The 23,194-nt window shown below is 48.8% G+C and overlaps 3 protein-coding genes across 3 annotated transcripts; 2 read left to right on the top strand and 1 right to left on the bottom strand.

Annotated features, from left to right (window-relative positions):
* Positions 1-202: 202 nt before the first annotated feature.
* gjb7 (gap junction protein beta 7) lies at positions 203-1,015 on the bottom strand (the record flags this gene model as incomplete). Its single annotated transcript, XM_084484159.1, has 1 exon — positions 203-1,015. One exon carries the CDS (start codon positions 1,013-1,015, stop codon positions 203-205), a length of 813 nt encoding a protein of 270 aa, XP_084340285.1.
* A 1,509-nt stretch (positions 1,016-2,524) lies between these two features.
* smim8 (small integral membrane protein 8) lies at positions 2,525-3,863 on the top strand. The gene is made up of 2 exons (XM_084484160.1): positions 2,525-2,778; positions 3,274-3,863. The coding sequence occupies exons 1-2, from the start codon at positions 2,650-2,652 to the stop codon at positions 3,430-3,432; spliced, it is 288 nt and encodes a 95-aa protein (XP_084340286.1). The 5' UTR covers positions 2,525-2,649; the 3' UTR covers positions 3,433-3,863.
* Positions 3,864-4,901: 1,038 nt separating this feature from the next.
* Positions 4,902-23,194, top strand: LOC311364311 (uncharacterized protein; the record flags this gene model as incomplete). Its single annotated transcript, XM_084484297.1, has 23 exons — positions 4,902-4,920; positions 5,154-5,228; positions 5,331-5,454; positions 5,579-5,681; positions 7,016-7,126; positions 7,225-7,341; positions 8,931-9,091; positions 9,918-10,064; positions 10,429-10,531; positions 11,206-11,334; positions 11,922-12,110; positions 12,423-12,700; positions 13,112-14,143; positions 14,603-14,711; positions 15,294-15,395; positions 15,586-17,277; positions 17,636-17,758; positions 18,065-18,193; positions 19,219-19,411; positions 19,926-20,050; positions 21,424-21,623; positions 22,167-22,300; positions 22,924-23,194. The coding sequence occupies 23 exons, from the start codon at positions 4,902-4,904 to the stop codon at positions 23,157-23,159; spliced, it is 5,631 nt and encodes a 1,876-aa protein (XP_084340423.1). The 3' UTR covers positions 23,160-23,194.

Raw genomic sequence — 23,194 nt, 5'->3', positions numbered from 1 at the left:
GTTTACACCTGTAAGTTATAGTTATATTAGTTATAGTAATATACTTCCTACAGGCACAAGAATATGATTTTACATTTTATACTGAAAAAGGCTGTTGTACCTAGTTTAGGCCAACTGTGTGACATGGCATGTTGTTAGATCCTTCATGGTCAGTCCTTTAATCTTGCTGACGGTTAAGATCCAACACCGTGGGACAATTTGTTTAATGTCTCATCAGATGTGGGAGGCTTTGTGTACATGACGGCTCTGATTGCCTGAGACCCGTGTTGGGCCCGGGCTGCGGGGATGCGGGCTTGCTGACATTAGAAACGGGCAGATTGAAATTAGAAACCATAAAGCGATGGCGTCTGCGTTGCCTCTCCTCCACGGAGACGTACCGTTTGTTAAAGTACTTGGAGCACTGTTTCCACAGAATATAGAAAAGCTCCACGACGTTAAGCACAATGCAAAGGACGGACGTGCATCCCATAATGTACAGGAAGATCTTTTTCTCCGTGGCCCTGGCGATGTAACAGTCCACTATGTTGGGGCAGGGGCTCTCCTCGCAGCGGTACAACAGGGGCACCTCGAACCCGCTGTACAGGAAGTAGAAGGCGAGCAGCGAGGACACCTCGAAGAAGGTCTTGAGGACGATGCTGGCGATGTAGGTGCCCAGCAGCCCCCCGTCGATCCTGCCCCGGTCCTCGTAGAGCGTGTGGCCGCACTTGGACTCTTTGTGCTCCCGGTAGGCGACGTGCAGGGCCACCAGGAGTGACGGGGTGGATACCATGATGAGCTGCAGTGCCCACAGGCGCGTCTGGGAGATGGGGAACAGGTGGTCGTAGCACACGTTCTCGCAGCCCGGCTGCCGGGTGTTGCAGATGAAGTCCTTCTGCTCGTCCTTCCACACCTGCTCGGCGGCCGCCACGTACACCAGGATGCGGAAGATGAAGAGGATGGAGAGCCAGATGCGGCCGATGACGGTGGAGTACTTGTTCACGCCGCTCAACACGTTCTCCAGGAAGCCCCAGTTCATGGTTGGCTGCTCCTCGTCCCCCTTTAAGACTAAAGATGAACAAAAAAACGAATATCAAGTATCCATGAATTAGGTCTATTTATCTGAATCAGAATCAGCATTATTGGCCAGGTTTGCTTAAACAAACAAGGAATTTGACTTCAGTTAACCCTTTGCTCTTTTGGTTAAGTGAGTACAACACTCACTTAACCTATTGTTTACATAAAATAAAAACACAACAGTAGGCCTACAAAATATAAATAACAATAAGTGGACCTACTCTTATTGGTAGGTACACCGATTATAACTACGTGAAGTCAACAGGAGTTACAAAAGGAGGGGGAAAAAACGATGTTTTTCAATATTTGTTTAAAATTTCCATTTGACCCCTCAGCCACAGTCGCTTGTGTTTGCGCATCACTAGCGCATTTAAAACCACTCCAAGGGCGATCCGTCTTCCTACCAATTAATAAAATACTCACTGTCATCAATAACAGCATCCTACCGTGATCGTCTCTTAATAACGTTAACTTTCTACACATGACAACCTTCCCTTCTATCTCCTTTCTCATTTAAAAAAATATTTTAATAATAAACGTTCTTATTAAATGATTGTATTGTTGTGTTCACTCTGTAAAGCGTATTTAAGTACACCTACTTATAAAAGCGCTATATAAAATAAATGTATTATTTTTTATTAACTTACCGTATGAAGTGCGCGTCTCCCGGGAGATCCCTTGTGTCGCGTCTGTCGTCTCACCTGCTGCGTAAAGCGCGCCACGCCTTGTGCAACCCAACACGGTATTTGGATAGATCCAAGAGCGACGGTTTTTAGGGGATGTAGGCCTATGTATGTAACAAACAAACTGCAAAAGTGTCCTTGAGATTGGTCTTTTCTGTTTGGTCTGCAGAAGAGCTGGTATGTGGACGCCTACAGCTAATTGTGATGTAAAATGTAGAGGGCAGGTAGGTCTGCAAAACAAATGTAGAGGGCAGGTAGGTCTGCATCCACACGTCAGGTCACACCTGTGACACCATCGCCATGGTTACCCTAATGCAAATACTCTTTTACGCAAGCGGAACAATGAAACAATGGACTATATGAGAACAACAGCTGTTTATATAAGCTAGGATGTTGGATGTTGAAGGAGATAACACGACTGTGTTTTGTCGTAGAGTTGTAACCCAAATGAGCAGAATCATTCAAGTTTGATGAGTGCAGTTATTTAGTTACAACAGGACTAAATAATTGAGAGATTTCTTTCTGGGCATCTGCCCTCAAGGACGGCAATATCAGATGTTAAAACGTTTAAATGAATAAACTGCACAGTCATCTTCCCATCAATAAAAAAATATATATAACATGAGGCTGGATCTTTCGCTGAAATTCTATAAATAAGTGGAACTAGTTGGAGGGGGAAGTTGTAATAGTAGTTGTAATCCGGACTCCGGCCACTGTGGGGCGCTGTGGTGGTTGAACTGCTGCAGCTCAGTCACAATCTGGCAACACTGTCGTTGGTTGTGATGACTTTGAAACGTGAAACATGGCTGCACCAAAGTAATGGGAAATACGTCTGCGATGTCCCAGCTGTTAACGCGTCTATGATTGATCGGTAATCCAGATCGATTGATCGATAGATCAGCATCATTTGGACATGTCGTCCGCGGACTCCGTTGGGGGGTCCGAAGGCCCTAAGAAGGAAGGGTTCCGGGGCCCGGGGCTGAGAGCCGCCAGGACCACCACCTTCTTCAGAGCCTTCAACCCAGAACTCTTCATCAAACCTGTGAGACCAGTGACAACCACTGAACCATCAACTGGTGCCCAACATGTATTGGGGCTAACACTAATACCAAACATAAATGCACCATCTAAAAGTTGTAGGGAATACATTTTATAAAATGCCACACACACTAGGATATGCTTGTTATTCAGAGCAATGTTGCAAAGCCAGCAGGCTATCAAAATGTATCACACTCCGAAACTGGTTGATAAAAAGAATGAACATGAACATGATGAGTCATTTTCAAGATTATGTTTTAAATCCTGATAAAGGCAAACACTTGTGGGGAACCATATCTCTGACATACCACACAGAGAAAACAAAATACAGATTATTATTAAGTGTGACTTGACATGTGTATTTGTCATTATAACCTGTATATCTAATAATGTGTATTTTGTTCTCTGTCACAAAGTGTATTTGTCATTATAACCTGTATATCTAACAACGTGCAGCCTATCTTGTAATAACGTGTGTTGTGTGCCCTATGTTTTCCAGAACAAACCGGTGATGGTGTTTGGCCTGCTGAGCATCAGTATGTGTGTGGGCTACCTGGGCTACCTGCACGCCATGAAGGACAACGACCAGACGCTGTACGAGGCCACAGACAGCGAGGGGGAGAAGTACATGAGGAGGAAAACCTCCAAATGGGACTGAGGCCACAACGTTTTATAATATGATCTAGGCTTGAACTGTCATTGAGGCCTATTATTTAAATGTTCGACTTGACGTCTACTGTAGCCAACATTTCAGGATTAAAATGGGAACTTTTCTTTTGTGGATTTGTCAGGTTTTGTAAGATTACAAAGCGACTACAAAGATCAGGCAACAAGATAATACATTGCTTTCAAATTATTGTTAAATCTTTTGGCAACTTTTCATGAACATTAAACGGCTTTCTTCTGAAATAGGACCCTACAAAAGGTGACTTATTATACAGCTACTTATTAACAAGAAAACTACTATGGAATTTATCTCAGAGAAGGTCTTGGGTTCGATTCCAACTGTCCGCATCAAACACCCCGCTGCTCCTTGATGACCTCTATCTGTTTTATGTTGATAAAAATAAAGTATTATGTTTCATTGTATATTGTGCTTTTCCTGCAATGAATGTAAACCACCACACCACACATGTGTCTTTAGAAAGAGAACTGCACACAACTGTTTTGGGTAAGGGCTATATTCAAATAAATGGAAGGGTGATACAGTGATGTGTAATTTATATGGTATCATGTTAGTAGGCCAACACTCCAATGTAGTTTGGCTTGTGGTATTTATGGCATACATATGTTAAATGGAAATATGACCTTTTATGTCTTGGAGAAAGAAAAAAATAGCGATCGGATCTTGAATAATTTCTAGGGAAGTGAGTAGGCCATCATAGGGAGAAGTGGATCCCAGATGACTGCCAGTGTCATCCGTTAGTCGGTGTATAACACAGGTTCGCCACCAGATGCCGCTGATGTATCGACACCTCCACTACGGCGAATCAGTGGATCACTAACTAATGAATCACTAGGTTATATTAAAATCATCAATACAAATAAACATAGATCTAGGGATGGAAAAGTGGTAAAATGAAACGTTTTTTTATTCAACTTCAAACCAATTTAAATGCAATATCTAACAAACGGCATTAATAAGTAATCAATGAGTAATCAATAAAATTGATTGATTGCTCATTGTAACTTGAAACCGGTTTGCTGAATGTACTATCTATATGGGGAGCAAATAGGGAACAACAAAAAAAAAGTTGGCTAATGACATTAAATGATCTCACAATTCCTCTCCGCTCCTCAAGTGGAGCGGTTTACACGGCACTCTGCTATGTGCCCAGACCAGAAAACTCGCTTTTGCGTGTGCGTGTGCGCGCGTGCGCGTCTCCCCGCCCTCTGAGGTTATACATTCATGCTCAGCATCTCCTGCTCGCAGAGCCAGCAGCGTATTACTGGGTGCTCAGCAACATGGCGGAGAAAAGTCAGGCGGACCACCACGTCTGTTCCCCGGGCCACAGTAACACCACCTCTCGCCGTATGTCGGGACTATGTTGAAGTACACCTCGGTGCTCCGTCCCACCGTGCAACCCCGCAACAATCTACACAAAAAGTCTGGGAAGGAGCTTCAAGATGAGCCGACGGTCAACAGGTAGGACACACTTTTACCATCGAGTCAGGTGCAGCGTGTTTTGTTCTGCGCGTCTAATGTTGTGTATTATTTACATGCATTTCTCATCTTGTCTTTATCCGAGCCATTGCCGTGTGTTAAAGCGGTTTAAACGTCAGCCATGGATGGGATGATTGCAGGAATGTGCTGCATATGGTTTCTTGTGTGGCATATGTTCAACATCAACACTTAATCTCCGCACTCAAACCCTGCAGAGCGCCTTGGCCCCGTCCCGTCCCCGCCTCTCCCCGCGGACCACGTCTTAAACTCAGGAGCGGTTCTCTTCCCCGGTACGGTGCTCCCTTTCACGTGCCGTTTATTGTGTTGTTTCCCGTTTGTAAAATGCAACCAGGTGAAACTTTTTTTTTGTTGTGCGCCGTGTCCGACTACAGGTGCTTTCGATCAACATGGCTGTCCCCTGGTCGTGTTCCCAGCGGACGGTCACAACAAACTCGCCACAGAGCTCAGTAAAGCTGAGGTGGTGGATTTCATCAACTACTTTCTGATTCTGCATAAGTACGTCCAAGACAAAGACGTCTTTGTCTGCGGACAGAGGGAGGGTAGGGGTGGGGGCGTGATTCAAATATTTTCATACCGATGTCCGTGCATGGTTGATTTATAATAACTCTTCTGTCAACAGTAAAAAACAGGACCGAGACAGCCTGGTCTCCGTCGTGGCAGATTTGAGGCAGGCACCTCTCTCTACTGCAAGATTCATCGCCGAAGCACTGCTCCTCCTTCAGGTACAAACACCGTGTCATGTGCTTGAGGTCTAGGAAAGGAAGGGTCAGGGTTAGGGAAGGACTCACACGTCATGCTGAAACAGAGGAATAATGGGAAACAAACACAATCCATCTGGTAGAAGGGTTGCAGGATTGGTCACGATTCGGAACATGTTTTATTCTCACAAAGCATACGCTTAAATGTATAATATACAAAATGAGACGAGTTTGCCTGTTTTTAAAGTTATTTCGTCCAAGGATTCCGGTTGTAACAAACAAATTTCCACTCCGGGGATTAATATTTATCTATCGATCTTGCTGTAAACCAGGGAGTGGCGTGATGGGGTTAACATATTCACTATGAATACAATTGATTGATGGTTACCTTCGGTTCCACAGTTAAAGGCACTGTAAGCGATATATATATATTTTCATAAGGTGTTAAATGGCTCTATATTCCGACAACCATCTCTTGTATGGAGTTGTTTGGTCGGTAACCTGGATCTCCAACTCCATTCTCTCTACAGTAAACGGAAGCAAATTCTGGTATCCCGTTCCAGCTTTATCCAATCAGGAGCGAGAACTCTTAGGCGGTGGCGGTCCTCCCTGCGCGGTCATAGGCAGCAGGGGTTCAGTGTTGATTGCAAAAGGCAGAACATGCAAAGCCACTGACTCCATCCCTCACAGCGACGGCTTACACAACCACACACACTAAGCCAAAGAAAAACGACAGAAGAAAGGGACGAGGGAGGGGAGGGCCAACTGTAAAAACAAGACAGGAAGTTGGCCAAACCGACATTGCTAACAGCTTCTTGACCAGTCTACCTGTTGTCAAGATTTGCTCCCCTTGCTAGCTGGCCGGTGGGCGTCACTCGATTCCGAGTGACTCTGAATATTATGCAACATTTTGATGCAGATCGCTGACCTGCGCTCGGTGATCCGCAGTGCAAAGCACCCTGGGAAAGCACTTTCCTGCTGGGTTTGTGGTCGTGGGTGAACTCCTTCCCAGGCGAACAGGAGAGTGGGTAGTGAACTGGGTGATGACGTCACGTGAGTCGGCGTCACGTGTTTCGTGGCATTCGAAGAACCACTGTGAAATGACATAAACCGGGGAAGAGTCCCATTATGTTTAATTAGAAAAATAACGTCTGCTGGAAATGATTGTGGTCGAGCTGTTTACCAAACGCAACCTCGATGAGAAACCAGATCTTAAATTGTGTTGGTTTCTCCAGCGCACACATTCCCCAGCCCCTGCCCAGCACATGTCTAGGACCGCTGGGTTTTCTACGGTCACATTTCCCACACACACGCAGAGGAATTTTCCTGGAATGTTAATTTGTCTGTCTGTTCGCCAGACGGCCAGCACGGTCCACACGGCCTACCTCGTCCAGCCGATTAAAAAAGACGTCTTGAAGACGCTGCAGAAAAGCCTCGCTCCCTCAAAACCCCACAACGCCGCCTTTAAGGTAAAGCCAAAGCCCAGAGAAGCAGAGAAACTCCTTGACTGATCCGCACGCTTCTTCTCTTGGCCGTGACCCTGCGCATTTCCTCTGTTTGCTTTCAGAAAGTTCTGCTGAAGGACGTTGCTGAACTCTCCAACTACATCGACCGGAGCCAGCTGCCGCCCTGTTTAGGAGGCTACTTCATGTACCATCACCCGAGCTGGGTAGCCTTCATTAAGGTGCGTCCAGCGCTGTGACCCCCCAGCCCCCCCTCCCCATTCTATTCTCCATCTTTGGGTATTAGCAGTCCTTTGTAACCCGAGGAGAATCAAACCAATGGATGGGGAGGCTACCATCCTAAAGCTTTTATCCTGTTTACCTTCGAGGAGACTAAAAGTGACGTTGAAGTGTTTGATGATCTGCGTCAATCACAAGCAGACTGGCCGCTGCTATGAGAGTGTACTGTAGGTCTTAACACTGTAGTCCGAAACTCTCCGAAGCTCTTCCTTTGTTTGAGGATAGACTGATGGATCCCCGGTCATGAAGCCTGCGCTATGCTGCTTCTCTAGCGCCACATGAATGAACACAATGTGAAGAGAGCTGCTTTAGGAAGTGAGAAACCTTCAAAGTAGATACCACTATAAAACAGTTGGGATGCAGGTTTTCATCCCAGCCAATTGCTGCCTCCGACCTATTTTGGGACGGCGCTGACCGGGCGTGTGATTGGCTCAGGAGACTCAGGAGCCCCCTGGCAAGAGCAGCTATGTTCATATTTAGTCAGTCACCAGATCTTATGATCATACACATAGATACACACACTCTCACACTCGCGCGCGCACACACGTTCACGTCAGAGCACCTCTCCTTCATTGTCCGTTACCATGGCGCCGCTTGCGCAAGAGCGCCGTGCAATCAGCTGACCTCATTAGCAAGTGAAAGGGGCTTCTGTGTTCACGGGGTCATTGGATTATATTCAGTCATGTTCAACGGGGGGCCGCACAGCCATGTTGGCCCACTATCGTCGCCCACTACCGTGGCTCTGCCAAGAGTCCATAGTCGGAAGGGCTCGTGGTCGATGCAGCGCCGGACGGCTTCACACTGGGCTGTTCTAGTTCTGGAGGTTGGAGGTTGGAGGTTGGGCAACCCCCCCCAGAGCGACTGGCTGTGAAGACTCATTGTTCTCTCTGACATAACAATTAGTCCAACCGTTTGAATGAAAAGATTGTGTGGCAGACGGACCCATAAACTATAACTCAGTGTGGTGGCGGTGGCATTCCGCTCTGAAACAACCACAGTACTGCGCTTTACACGAGGAGTGGGCCATCGTAAACTAGACGGCTATTAAATTATCATACATTACCACGAGCTTGTCATTTCAAGAATGCATCTGTAAAGACTGTATTTAAGCACTATAGTAAATATAGTTTACAGATCCTGTCAATCAGGGAAAAATCTGGGAAAAGACGAAGGTTATTTCAATAAAGAAATTAAACCAACTAGTGAAGTTTCATGCAAGTAAACTTTGAATTTGTCGTCCCACATCTATCACAAAAATCTCAAGCACTTCCTGTGTAGGATGCTTCCTCGGCTGGTTTAAGCTGCTTCTCTTACTTACTAAATATTGGGTAAGTGGGGTACAATGCCCACCGAGGAGAACCTTATTTATAAAGCGAGGTCTAGGGAAGGTCAGAACTTTGATTGCAGTAGCGCACCCACCCGTTGTCCTGTCTATAACCCCTCCTAAAGTACATCTTGGTTCTCTTGACCTTTAAATGGCTGCCGCTCTCTCAATCGTTCATTGACTGGCGTTCTCTTCTTCTTGTGACAGGAGATAGACCTGTTCCTGCAGGAGTTCCTCTCTGTGGTGCAGCGTCTGCCCTCCTGTATCTCCACCCTTCAGTCCATCTCCAGACTGCCCATCCCAGAGGACCTCCACCTGCTCACAGACTTCTGCTCCACCAACCAGAGCCTGTTCCTCCGCCTCAGAAGGTCAGGGTGCAGCTGTTCTCTTGTGGTTGTTATCACCGCCAATGTGTTGGATATTGGATATCTGATGCGTATTTTATAGGTTGGTTCAGATGGTTTAGTTTAGGTGTTGGGTAAGATGTTTGAGGTATTCGGTTGATTGTTATTTTAGCCTTTGAGTGGATAAGGAAAAAGTGAAACCATATTATTGCTAGCATGAAGTGACTCATGGATATGTGGGATACTTGGGATTTACAGGATATTCGGGATTTACACATCGTAGAAGGGATCAGGGATGATTATTGTCGATTCTGGCGATGTTGTTACTTAATTCCATGTCCCACGAATGGCGAAAGTATAAATTGTGCATGACGTGAAACCTCTCAATCCAGTTTTGTAACCTATCTTGTACTCTTGGTTTTGTAGCAAGGGGCTCAAATGTCTCGATAAAATAAGGATTGCTATTTTGGGAATAAATTACATTATACAAATTGACACGCTAGCCTGCTATCCGTTCTCCGGACTCTGACATTATGCTGGTAGACTGTGGTCACGGGTTCTGAATTTTTTTTTCCCTTACTGTAGGGATTATATCGTCTTGGTTCACTGCCTAGAGCGCAGTCATGTTTTCATTGTTGAGTTAACAGTCATGTTTTTATTCTGCATTTCCAACAAACGTAAGGCCGCTACGATCAGATGCTTTGGGGCCCATGCCCCCCACCCCCCACCTCGCTGTGTTATTATTCGCCCCTCCTGGCCCCCCCCCCCCCCCCCCACCCTAAACGTTTGTAGACAGGCCCCTGCCCTGGTCCTTGGGTGACTGGTTCCTGGTCTCTGATTGGGTTTGCAGGGAGCTGGGTCTGGACGAGCTCCAGGTCCACTGTGAGCAGATGGGGAGCAAGCTGAGGTTCCCCGACCAGGACCCCTGCTACCTGGCCATGGCCGGGACCCCCCTGTTCACTGACACGGCCCAGGACATGCTCCACCACTACAGCAGGTAGTGGACACACTACAACGTTCAATAATGCAGGAGATCTAATGCCTTTACAGTCGGCCTTCTACATTACACTTTGCTGCTCCTATTATATGTAGGCCTGTAGATATTTTATCATTTTTTTTCTTTTGTTTCTTTTGGCATATTCTTATTTTTTTGTTTTTCACTTTCATGTAAATCTGCTGCTTTGACTTCCCATAATACAATTCTCAAATGGGACGTTTACATTTATATTGATTTATTATGAATTTTAATTCAGTCATGTTCATTTCATCATGTATGCAACTATTTAATGGGGACTTTTAAAGTATTGTTTTCACGTTTTTTTAAGTCTTGATTTTAACAGTTTTTTCCCTCATGCGTACAGAATAACTTCTGCCGTGGCCAAAATTGAGTTGCTATGGCAACAGGCCTTCTACAAGGCCCAGGTCCAGCTCCGGCTCCTCCAGCTCCACCAGGAAGCGCTGAGGGTACGGCGTATAATGAGGAGTTCGTCTTCTCTCAATTTGAACTGTTGAACAATCTGTTGTTTGTCTAGGGTGTTAGTCCACGACTAGTATCAAGCACTTCAACCAGGAATGTGTACAGAGGGATCACACTACTGTTGTTGATCCCTGGGTTTTTGACTTTTTTGAGTGCTCAGTCTGCTGTCTTGTGAACAATCAAAGCATAGAATCAAATTGAGAGCAACAATTCCAGTTCTGCAAGACCCCAGACTGGAGGTCTGAGCTCGCAGACCAATCTGCGAGCTCATGTTTTATTTGATCTGCCGTATTGGTTGCCCCCCCCCCCCCCCCCCCCCGCCCATTCAGTAGGGATGTTTGTGACTGGGAAGATAAGAACAGTGTTCGTATCACGAGCTCGTGTCTCTTGACCAGACAAAGATTTATTTTCCGATTAACGGGCGAGGGAACTGAAGGTGGAATTCGGCGCCCAGCCAGCGTTTAGAAACAAGACGGCTGCTTGGTGAACAACAGCCGTGACCAAGCGAGTCTGCACAAAATACAAAACACAACTGTAAATGAATATTGACTAAAGAAGCTGTTCATTTACAGTTGTGTTTTGTATTTTGGACTTTTCACACACCACCGCGGCAAAACATCAGAAAAACAAATCCTTGTATGTGCGATGTGGCTGTCCTCAGATCAGAGGTCAGATGGAGGTCCTCCTAGAGGAGAAGGTCCAGCCCTACAGGGTGGAGGTCGCTGAGGATGAGGAGCGGGCCCGGGCCACTGCAGCAGAGTTTGAGGCGTCCGTCTACACTCCGGCCATGGTGAGAGAATCTACTACAGCTACTGGTACTACTGGTACTACTGGTACCAGTGCCCTGGGTTAAGGAGGTTTGGACTGCGAGCGAGGTCCCAGGTCTCTAGTAAGAGCAGGCTGGTCTGTTGTTTAGAGTGTTGGACCAGTGGCGGTTTTAGGCACGGGCGAAGCGGGCAGCCGCCCGGGGCAGCATTGCAGGGGGGGCGGCAGGAGCACATGAGAAAAAAAATTATACGCGCATTTTCTATTATTGATAATCCCCCCCCCCCCCCCCGTCAACAACTCCGCCAAAACTGTAATCGCGCCCCCCCCCCCCCACCCCCCTCGAGCCCTCAATATCCAGTCTACCTGTAGACGTCCAGGAATGAGCTACTAAATTTGCAAGCTGTATGTTTTAATGTTTTTTAATTTAGATTTGATTGTAACCTGTATTACAGGGTCTAGATAAGTGCATTATAAATAAGGTATAGTATTGTTATTATGACTATATATATTATCCCTGAGCAGGATGCCCTTACCCCTCCCATCTCATGAATCTCTTTGGATGAAAAAGTCTATGCAGGAAAAACGCTCTAAAAGTTTCCCCTCCTGCAGGCCCTGGTCCGCTGCTCAGAAGACGTCCTCCACACCCTGGAGGAGACGGCCCCCGCGGGGGGGGCTGCTCCGGTCGGGGAGCCCTGGGTGGGGGCCCTGGAGGCCCTGAAGGAGAAGCTGCTGGAGGCGGTGGAGTTCCTCCGCCAGACGCTCGGCGCGCAGTGCGACTTCCACCGCTGCTACAGCAAGGTAGGCTCGGGCACAGGGAGATACCCGCACCTCGGCTCCCAAACGGTAGCGTTCACCTGTACTGTAGCACTGAAGGGCCCTGTGCAAATGAAACCAAACGCATTTGTAGCCACTGCTAGCCATGGCGCTAAAGCAGGTCAGAGCCGTCGAAGCTCGCTCTGGAAGCTTTCATGTTTTTCATGTTTCACTCTAATGTTTATTGTCACAAACGAAAACGCTTCCTGATCAGAGGAGTCGGCTTGTTTATGAGTCACTATACTTATTATATTATATTACAAACGTTAAGTGGTGCTTTAACCCCCCCCCCTCCAGGCTAATAGGTGGTACGGTCTGGTCCTGCGTGAGAACTTCCTGCAGGGGCTGCTGCTGGGGCTGAAGGAGGAGTCGTCCTCCTCCTCCCCCTGCGTGTCGGGCCAGCGTCAGGGCCGGTCGGGCCAGACCCCCGCCCCAGACCCCCGGAGGAAGGCGCTGGCTGCCTTCCTCCGGAGGAACCCCCCCCCGGCCCTGCAGGAGCTGGTGGTCCTCGCCCAGCTGGCTCACACCCTGCCCCAGCCGCGGCTCCAGAGGGCCGGCCGCCAGGTGGCCCAGCGGTGAGTCCTCGGGTCCCCGAGTTTGAGGTCACGGATGGCATGATGATGATGATGATGATGATGATGACAAGCCACATTTCCCAACCATTAACTGCTCCTTAGGTCATCATCATGCCCTAAGGAGCAGTTAATGGTTGGGAAATCGGGCTTGTTAATTCTTTGCGGTCTAGTGTTGTTGCATGTGGCTGGTAAATTCAGACTTTAGTCGTTTAAAGTGTGAGTCACATACTTGCAAATGCATCCACAGGGTGCAGCTTTATTGCTTGTTAAGCCCTGTGAGGTGAAGCTGTGATTAAGGGCTATACTAATTTAATTTAATTATTGCTTATTTTGAACTAGCTCGCCTATGCGTCACTGAACTTTCCCGAGGTTTTCAACTGGAAACGCTGTGTGCGCCGTCGACCTCTCTAGGTGCATGACTCTCAGGAAGCTCCTGATCTCGCAGGACACCGTGGCCTTCAGTGACCTCCAGGTAGCCATCCAGTGGCAGTACGACCTGCTGAGCAGCAGCCACGCCGGCCCCCGTCCGGCTCAACCGCCTGACGCCGCGCACCCCACCGAAACGTCAGCGCAGACGGAACCGTGTCCCTCTCCGTCCCCTCGCTCGCGATCCGACCGCGTCGCCAGTAGTCCCCACCGCCGGCGCGCCCCCACCAGTCCCGGCCCCTGGAGAGTTGGGACGGAGGCTGGGCCCCAGCAGCAGGTCCTGCTGGCCATGCCCCCTCCCGCCGAGGGGAAGCCCTCCTCCCTGAGCTCCTTCGACTCTGGCTTCGATGGCGCCGGCTGCAGCCCCCTCGAAGCGGCTGGTTGCGGCGGCGGCGGCGGGAGGGAGGCGTGGCAAGGCCTCTCCAGTGTCGCCGGACTGAGGGAGTCGTTCCGACCCTCCGCACGGCCGCCCCACACCCACGCCGAGAGCTCGCCTGGCGCGTTGGATACGGAGGACCTGAGGGAGGCCTTTGACTTTGGTTCCGTGGGGAATTCCTCGAGGGCTAGCATCCAGATCGTCCCTCAAATCAAACTGGACTCGCTGAACTTTCAGATAAAGGTTCAAAGGTCGGCCACGGAACCGCCGCAGAACCCATGGCTCAGCCTACCGGTGGACGATCTGGAGAGCTCATACACGGTCACCATCACCCAGAATCCCCCGGGACAGCAGAAGGCTCCCGAGCTCAGCAGAAACCGTTCCGGCGGTTCCCGAAACCAGCCCACGCAGACGGAGGCACCGGCCAGTCCTCTGTCGGACGTCGGGCCGCCGGCCGGAGACGGGACCCTGCCGCCGCAGAGCGGCATCGAGGAGCCGGCGCTGAGCCCCATCCGTCACCTCCTGTCCAGCACCATCACGGACGGGAAGGACAAGTTTGACTGCACCACGGAGGGGAACCCCACGCTGATCTGGGACTCGTACGACCTCCGCGACCAGAACCACCCCAACGCTCACGAGCGGTACGCCACCACTTCTTCTTCTGGAGTTGGAGACCTATTGAAGTCTCTCATTACAGGCCTACATGGCGTGCATGTGTTTGAGAATTGGCCTATCTAGGAGCCACCATGTCCTTCATGTGTAGACACATTTTTATATAGAAGTTATGATGTACTTTGAAAATTGAGAGCCAAATAATGTTTAGGAGTCACATATACATCAGGATCCTTGTTTTGGATTACATGGTTAAAACCGTAAATCATTGATGTTAACTCAAATCTTTTAAGAGCAATGGATGAGTCAAGCATTTCTTTATAAGAAGAAAGCAGGCAGGCAGTCAATACATACAAAATCTGAAGTATAGCACTGTGCTGTAATCCAGCGTACATGTAACTAGTGTAGAATCTCAGTTCAGTATCGTAGAAATTGGTTGTGGTGTAGTTCATGGAAATCAATGTGTGTTGTTGGTTTTATTGGTCCAGGACCAGTAGCAGTGTCCAGGACGTCTCCATGATCGATTGGGACGTGAGGGTTCAGGAGGACCTGAGGAACGTGGAGGAGATCCTGGAGCGGGCTGATGGGATCCTAGCGGTGAGGAGAAAGAAACCTCAGATTTGTCCCTCGTATCCTGAAACAATTGGTTTGTTTAAAGTGGCATTACTTTCTCCCTGGACACTAGAGGGAAGGAAAACTCAATCAAAACTAAATCCAATTGAATATTTCCTTGCGCAAATGTCCCCCAACATTTTTCTGTAATTTCCCAGCTGGGATCAATTAAATATTATCTTATGTTATATATCTCATGCGGTATGTTTATAATGGTTAGTTAAGGCTAGGGTAAGCCATTTATTCTTTTTTTTTTATTGACATTCCAATCGCAATAAATAAATAAATCAAATGCTCTGACAGTCTCACAGACCTATAATAAGCCAACCGGTCTATCTACCTACCAGATACCTGAGATAGTCAGCCTGTGCACTAAGTGCACTCTGCACCCAAGCTTTAATTAGGCACTTTTTTTATACACTGCAAAGGCTGTTGTGACTATTGGTTGGACATTTGCTTCGACAAAAGTAACTAGAAAAACAGTCATAAAAAACTAGTTCTATCAAATAAATCATTTTTTGTTGAGAGACCCGGTGTATTTTGATTGGCTGCTGTGTTGATGTACAGGAAGAAGAGGATGTCCTCTCACAAGAAGCCATGTTTGAAGACCTCGTGAGGGCCGAGACTCATCACTGGGAATTGTGGGAAAATGAGGAACAGCTTGGGCCGGTATGTGCATAAACTGAAATGGACCAAATCTAAAATATCACTATAATCTATCAATTAATATTTTTTGTTGTAATTACTGTGTTGTTGTTTTTACATATATTTTGACTGTTAAAGAAAGTTTGAATAGAAAATGAGCTTTACATTATTTGACTTGACAATTGCAGATGCATTGCCCTTTTTGCACTTTCAGATGTCCGCTAGTGAGCTGGCTGAAGCCGGTGTACTCGGCCTGGATGAGCACCTCAGTTATCCCGACTGCCAGACCCGCGACTGCTGCCCAACACCGACCCCTTCCTCTGGATCCGAGTCCCTGCTGGACAACTGCTACCGTGTGGAAGACGGGCGTCCTTCAGGGTTAGATCTGCCAGGGAGAGACCGGGCGAACCTGCTCCCCGAGCTGAGGAACATCCACATCCTGGACGAGCTGATCCTGGAGGAGAACCTAGAGATCCACAAGCTCCGGCGCCAGGTGGAGACCCTGGAGGAGGAGAGGAGGGGGGCTCGCCGGGGGAAGAAGCAGCCCTCGGAACGGAGCGGGTCGTCGGGTAAGAGCAAAGAGCGGCGGGCCTTTCGTCACGAGCTGCACAAGGAGACGATGGAGGTGGAGAGGATGGAGAAGAGTCTGAGGCAGGAGCTGGCCTCCGGGAGCGGCAGGAGCAGGAAGGTGGTCAAGTGCTCGGCTCTTGTGACGTTCGGAACGTTGGATCCGGACGACCAGGAACTCTGCGATGAGCTTCTGTCAGGGAGCCGGCGGCGTTCCCAGAGGGCACTTCAGCAGAGCTTAGAGGGGCCTCATCCTGACACTGCAGGACAGGACTCGGACGAACACCATGACGAAGAGTCCTTGAACTGTGATCTCTACCCTCTCACGGTTGATGTTGACGAAACTTCAGAACCGCGACCAACACTAAACCTTACAACCGTCCATTCCCAACATGATCGTGAGGAACTTCCTCCAGAAGAGGGGTTAGAGACTCGGAGCACGATGGCCGAGACGGAGACGGAGACTGAGTCAGGACGAAGTGACATCACCTGCAAACCAGAAGCTTCCCTAACCCCCGAGATGGGACCAGACGACGGAGCGTTTGACCCCGGCGGCGAGCCAACGCCGCCCCCTGTGCCTAAGCCTCGGACAATCTCCCTGGAGGACACGGCGGTCCCCGTGGAGATACAGGAGCGGCCTTGTTCTGCGGAGCCCACATCAGAGCCTTCTCCGCCCCAATCACCACCCCCATGTGATCCACCCCCATGTGATCCACCCCCATGTGATCCACCCCCATGTGATCCACCCCCATGTGATCCACCCAAATGTGATCCACCCCCATGTGATCCACCCAAATGTGATCCACCCAAATGTGATCCACCCCCATGTGATCCAGCCCCATGTGATCCAACACCCAAAGCTCCGCCCAAAGCCAAAGAGCGGAAGCACAGACCCTCGTCCGGTGGCGGTGGCCTCCTTGGCTCGGACGGCAGCGGCCACAGCAGCAGCAGCAGCAACAACAACAACAACAACCACAATAACAACAACCCCCTCGCTGAGGACCCCCCGGGGTCGCCAGGTGACCGCGAATGCCCGGCGTTCTTCACGACGGACGTGACAGACACGGAGGACGCTGCGATGGCGCTAGTATGCAACGGACCGTCGCAGAATGATCCACAATCCCTCCCGGGGGACCAGCCCCCCGCGGGCCTCTGCTGCTCCGACACGCCCTCTCCACCCCTGGACACCCCAGAGGAGCCGATGGCGTGCCACCCTCGCGGGAGGTCGGATGATTGTGCGGACGTAGAGGACGGGTTTCAGCGCTCGGCGTCCACCAGGATCAGCAGAACCTTCTCACCGGCTGACCAGCCGACCGTGAAGCAAGAGGATTACTCCGAGGTACGGGCTGCGGGGCGTCTTAGTTGTGAGGGTGATTTGAAAGCCGGTTTAAGAAACAATCCACTGGTTACGTCACAAGTTTCCAGCGAGATGTCCGGGTGATGGCCGGGTCACCTCCAAAGTGGATTGTTCCAAGTGCTAAGCTTCATCAGTCCATCACTCCCACTTGTGATGTCACAAGATTTGTATGAACCCCAGCTCTCCCATCTGCTGGGGTGCCTTTTTAAATGTGTTCAAGTACTCTTTTGTTAACGATAGCACATCTGTTTCAAACTCCATCAAATGACGCCAGATGATGGTTTAATAAATGTTGAAGCTGTGCAAAACATCAATTGATGTATCTGCGTTTTCGCCTCAGATCTCCGACTTTAAGACCCCCATCGTCCTGGACACGGGGTCTGGGGTGATGAAGGCCGGGTTTGCCGATGAGGACCTGCCGGCGGTTATTTTCCCCACAGTCATCGGCCTGCCAAAGTATGAGGTAACGTCAGCAGATCAGGTCGTCGTGGTCGAAAATAAGTATCTCGAGAAAACGAGAAGAAACAAAGGTTAAGTAAGATTAACTCGTGGAGTTAATCTGGACTGTGGGCGATTCTGTTGATCTGAAACGTGTCTTAATTTCAAGGCCATTGCCATTAGTTCATGGTGCTATTCCAGCCTACCGTTCCCTCCATGTGGTAACTAGGCAGAAAGTAGCAGGGGGGAGGGAGGGGGGTGCTTTAACAGATGTTGACGCTACAGATGTAGAAGGTCCACAGTTGTTCAGCGCTCTCTGGTTCTTCTGCAGGAGATGATGAACGGCAGCTCTGAGCGAGAGGGCTTCATCGGCCATGACGCTCAGCACATGAGGGGGGTCCTGGCCCTGAGGTACCCCATGAAGAACGGGGTCATCCACAACTGGGACGACATGGAGAAGGTGTGTGTGTGTGTGTGTGTGTGTGTGTGTGTGTGTGTGTGTGTGTGTGTGTGTGTGTGTGTGTGTGTGTGTGTGTGTGTGTGTGTGTGTGTGTGTGTGTGTGTGTGTGTGTGTGTGTGTGTCAAATGCCTGATGGCCTTTTGAGTAGGCTGTAGGTATGAGCAATATCGCCTGCCAAACAAAACAATTACATTTAATACGTTGTGTTTAGCCCCACCGAATATCCGAAAATCCGCCGGTACTACAGAAGGCCGTTGTGAATGTGGTTTAGTTTGTTACTGCTACTGTACCTAACGAAAACCTGGCTGAAAAGTCAGTATGAAAAAATGACTTAAAAAAACATGACACACAGAAACCCATTTAGATAGAGGGCTAAATATGCACCATGTGGATTTGTGTGTTTTGTAATGGGATGTATGCTGGTTAAAACATGTGATGAGAATGTTAACATTATCCACACCTTGTTGAAATGCTATTGATTTCCTTTGTATTGTGTTGACATGAGGAGGTGACTTTTAATTATTGGTTCATTATTAAATTTTCCTGCTCAAAGTATATTTTATATTTATAGTAATTTGGCAGACTCTTCTATCAGTCAGGTTGAGGAGAGTCGAAGCATACGATCAAAATCGGAGCTGCTTCCGCAAAATGCTGTGATCGAGTTTTGAAAAACCTGGACCTAGTGCAGAGTAACTCTGGAAATCAGAACAGGAAAGTGTTATGTTAACGTCTACCTCAATACTTCATCTTCAGAGTCAATTCAGAATCTCTAGCCCACTAGCAGCTGTATATGATTTATGATTTTTTTTTTTTTAATGATATATTATGTTTTATTAAGCATGTATATTAACATCCAAATCCGTTTTGTGCATATGGAAATTGTGCACATACATTTTTTTGCAATACTTCTCTTCTACTTTTCATTCTAGCACTTCTAATGGAGCAATCTCAACGAGATTCATTAAGTTATTTGAAAACCTGACTTATATTATCAGTGACGTTACTCATGACTTATTATTTTTCAGATCTGGCAGCACGCCTTCCGGCAGCTGTGTGCCGACCCGGAGGACCACCCGGTGATGCTGACCGAGGCGCCCATGAGCCCCCTGCACAACCGGCAGCGCACCGTGGAGGTCATGTTCGACCGCTTCTGCGTGCCCTTCGTCTACGTGGCCATGCAGGCGGTGCTGGCTCTGTACGCCGCCGGCCGCTGCACCGGTACGCCCCGGCCGGACCGCCTCCCTCGCACGCACACGCTTCAGAACAGCCACCGTCTCCGAGGGGTCCCCCGTTTTAGTTGAAATCCCTTTTAAAAGAGCGAGGGGGGACCTCTCTTTAAACACACAGCTTGTCCTGAGCAAGTGTGCATTAGGAGGTTTTACACTGCAATATATTCCAATGCAAATATTTTAATTTGTTAGTTGGTTAGTTATTTGTTGTTATCACTTTAAGTACTACTGGGTTTGTGTTTCAATTATCCCAACAATAAGAGGAAACCAACAATTCTAACCTTAACCAACAATTGCATGCATGAGACGAAGGGATTTTTAATAAGAGTTTAAATTGAGTAATATTTAATTGCGATAAAATGTTTCAAAAGAGGCTTTATTGAGAAGTCTTTCCTAAAACATTAGACTATAAAGTATAGCTTGAGACCATGCTACTACGGGATAGTTGGGGACTAGGTATCTGTGCACCAGGGGCTCCGGTAACGCGCCCTGTGGTTCCCCAGGCGTGGTGTTTGACTCTGGGGACGGGGCCAGCCACAGCGTGCCGGTGTATGAGGGCTACAGCCTCCCGCACGCCGTCCAGCGCTTCCCCCTGGCCGGGCACGACGTCACCCTGCACCTCACCAAGGTACCCCCCCCACGCTGGCCTCAGGGGTCCCCTCATGGGAGTCGCCGTCCATCTTTTAGTTCTACTACTCATTGTGTATATAGATGCCGTTTTTCCGCTGCGTTCTTTGGTAGTTTGCATTCCACCTTTCCATCTTTTTTTTCAATTTTTATGACTAGTACTGTGATATCTTAGTAATGAGCCATCTGGGATTCAAAGATAACTCTGACCCCAATCTGGGGTCAGAGATCCTAAGAGATTTATTGCTGCTTTAACATTTTCACTTACGAGATCCTGTCAGATAATGCAACAGATAATGCTCCTCTAGTTTTAGATCAACGGGTTGTTTGCCATTGAGATCTATGGCAATATTCATATGGAAATTGTTGAGCTAGCCATTGAATTATCCCAGTGCCCATTATCTCTGGTCTGTTTAATTAAGTGAAATTAAAATGTATTTATACAGGGAAGAGGATGCGTTGTTGCTAAGCAACTTCTCTTACACTTCAATAAAGCAGGAGCTGTAAACAATTACTCCATATGATGGACATAGTGATGATCCTGTATGTCGTTGCCATTGTGTCTATAGCTGTCTTTGATATCCTTGAAAGCACTAGATTATAATCGCCCTGATTTACACATTGGTGAAGAAACCTTTGAACATTCTTACATCGTGTGTATCCATTCTATATTAGTCTAAAATGACACGTTTCATTGCTGTAGTTGTGAGGTATTTCAAAGTGTGGCCTATTTGGTTTACTTGCAAGTGGGTGATTGGTCTTCTAGCGGTAGAGCATTTACCCCCTGCCCAGTCTCCGTCAGAGGACTCATGAATAATCCACAGCCCCGCTCTTCAGTTACAACCAGGGCAGAGGATACGGCCTGAAGCTGTTGTTATCCGTACAGTCCAGCCTGCATGGTGTGCACCTCCTCCACGAGACTGAGGTGAACTCTACCGAGGACTCTGATCCTTACAGCTCGGCTCGGCCGGCGCCACAGAGCATTGTGTTCCGACAGCCTTCTCCTTGTCCCTTTGCGTCTGGCTGTTTCTCTTTGCAGACCAGTTTGGCCTCGATCTCATTGAAGGCCCTTTCCAATAATTAGAAAATGATCAGACATTAGGGGATGGGATTTTCAGGTCATGACGAACAAAGGCTGTCTGATGTCGTTTTTTTATGAATTTGAGCGTTATTAAATTTGTGTACGTGTGCGGTGTGGAACACATTACTGCAAGTGGACACATTATTGATGGCAGCAGGATAGTGTTTTACGGCGGTTAAGTTGTATGGCCTTGAAGGAACGTGTGTGTGTGTGTGTGTGTGTGTGTGTGTGTGTGTGTGTGTGTGTGTGTGTGTGTGTGTGTGTGTGTGTGTGCGTGTGCGTCCCTCCCCCAGCTCCTCCAGGAGCAGGGCGTGTGCATGCGCACCAGCGCCGAGCTGGAGATCGTCAGGGAGATGAAGGAGCGTTGCTGCCGCGTGGCCCTGGACTACGAGGCGGAGCTGGCCCCCGGGGGCCCCCCCCCCGCCGCGGGGCGGGAGATGAGCTACACCATGCCCGACGGACAGGTGGTCTGTCTGGACACCGAGAGGTTCAGGTGAGTGGGGGGGGGGGGGTAGGGCCCTCAATGTGTCTGAGTGCATGTTATTCTGTGGGGTTTGACTCATTTCTAGGACTTTATCCCCTACTTGAGCGTTTTTTCATTATTTTCATTTAGTTCTGGAGTTCGAACTTGTTGGCGTAGAATAGATGTGTTGTTTTTTAAATTGAAGGGCGAATAAAAATGTTTTTGCAAAATATCAGATGTGTGGTGGACAAAGGGATTGTGTAGTGGTCACGGAACCCAGAACATTCCCGGGTCAGATTGTCCTGGGTTTAATCCCCAATCCTTTCCTGTCGCCTTTCTTGAGCAAGATGCGTCTACCCCTTACAGCACCTAGTCACCCTTACCCTAACCCTAACCCTTAAACCCACTGTCATTCACTATGAGGGAATAACGTCTGCCAAATGACCAAATAGTAGGAAGCCAATCTCCTTTTATCCATCACGTTATGTGTCACAGACAAACCTCTCTCATTCAACGTATCCTAACTTTATTTAAACGCAGTCGTAGCTCACCCGCTCCATGTGCTTCTTTCAGGGCACCGGAGATTCTCTTCAGGCCCGAGCTGATTGGCCGGGATCATTATGGGATGCACGAGAGCCTTTACAAGTCGGTCCTCAGCACCGACGTGGACCTGCGGCGGGAACTGTTGGGGAACATCGTCCTATCAGGTGAAGCCCTGGTGCACGTTCGACCAGTCAACCGTGGTCACCAGTTGAACCCGGATACTGGCCTCATTTAACATTCCTGTGTTTGTCCTTGAATGAATACCTAAACGCTCTCCGTACGCTTTGAGCAGAGGTGCTTGCCGTCATCCTCAAACAAACGTGGCCTCTGTCCACAGAATTAACCTTGGGTTAAATCAAAATCATTTTTAGGTTGAGTGATTGTGAACCGAAACAAATGTTCTAGTTGTGTTGTTGCGATTCCAAAATTGTACCAAACAACCACAGACCAAAATATATGAAATATATGTGACACATATATGTGATAAAATATGTCAGGAGATCCAATCCATTATCCAATCACAGCGTCTGCCTGCCTGTCTGTCTGTCTGTCTGTCTGTCTCTCTGTCTCTCTGTCCCTGCCTGCCTGCCTGCCACACTTACGTGTGTGATGTTATTTGTAGAAGAAAGGATCACTGATGTGTGTGTGTGTGTGTGTGTGTGTGTGTGTGTGTGTGTGTGTGTGTGTGTGTGTGTGTGTGTGTGTGTGTGTGTGTGTGTGTGTGTGTGTGTGTGTGTGTGTGTGTGTGTGTGTGTGTGTGTGTGTGCGTGCGTGCCCCCGTCCGCAGGCGGGAACACGCTCCTGGCGGGCCTCCCCGAGCGCCTGCAGCGCGAGGTGGGCCGCATGGAGCCGGGGGGGCGGGGGGGCCGGGTGCGGGTCTCCAGCCCCGCGGGCCGCGCCTCCTCGGTGTGGCGGGGGGGCGCGGCGCTGGCCAGCATGGCGGCGCCGGCCGGCTGCGCCTGGATCAGCCGCGAGGAGTACGAGGAGTACGGCCCCCAGATCGTCTTCAGGAAGTGCTTCTGAGCCGGCCTCAGGCGTCTCTCTCTCGCTCTCTCTCT

The sequence above is a fragment of the Micromesistius poutassou genome, assembly GCF_964030765.1.
Source record: "Micromesistius poutassou genome assembly, chromosome: 19".
Taxonomy (NCBI): Eukaryota; Metazoa; Chordata; class Actinopteri; order Gadiformes; family Gadidae; genus Micromesistius; species Micromesistius poutassou.
The sequence above is the reverse complement of the archived record's forward strand: the minus strand, read 5'-3'. Positions and strand labels throughout refer to the sequence as shown.

Bases quoted from the DNA above. Each gene is read 5' to 3' on its own strand.
- smim8 (XM_084484160.1), top strand. From the start codon at position 2,650: ATGTCGTCCGCGGACTCCGTTGGGGGGTCCGAAGGCCCTAAGAAGGAA. The intron at 2,779-3,273 runs GTGAGACCAGTG...TATGTTTTCCAG, and splicing joins CAGAACTCTTCATCAAACCT to AACAAACCGGTGATGGTGTT.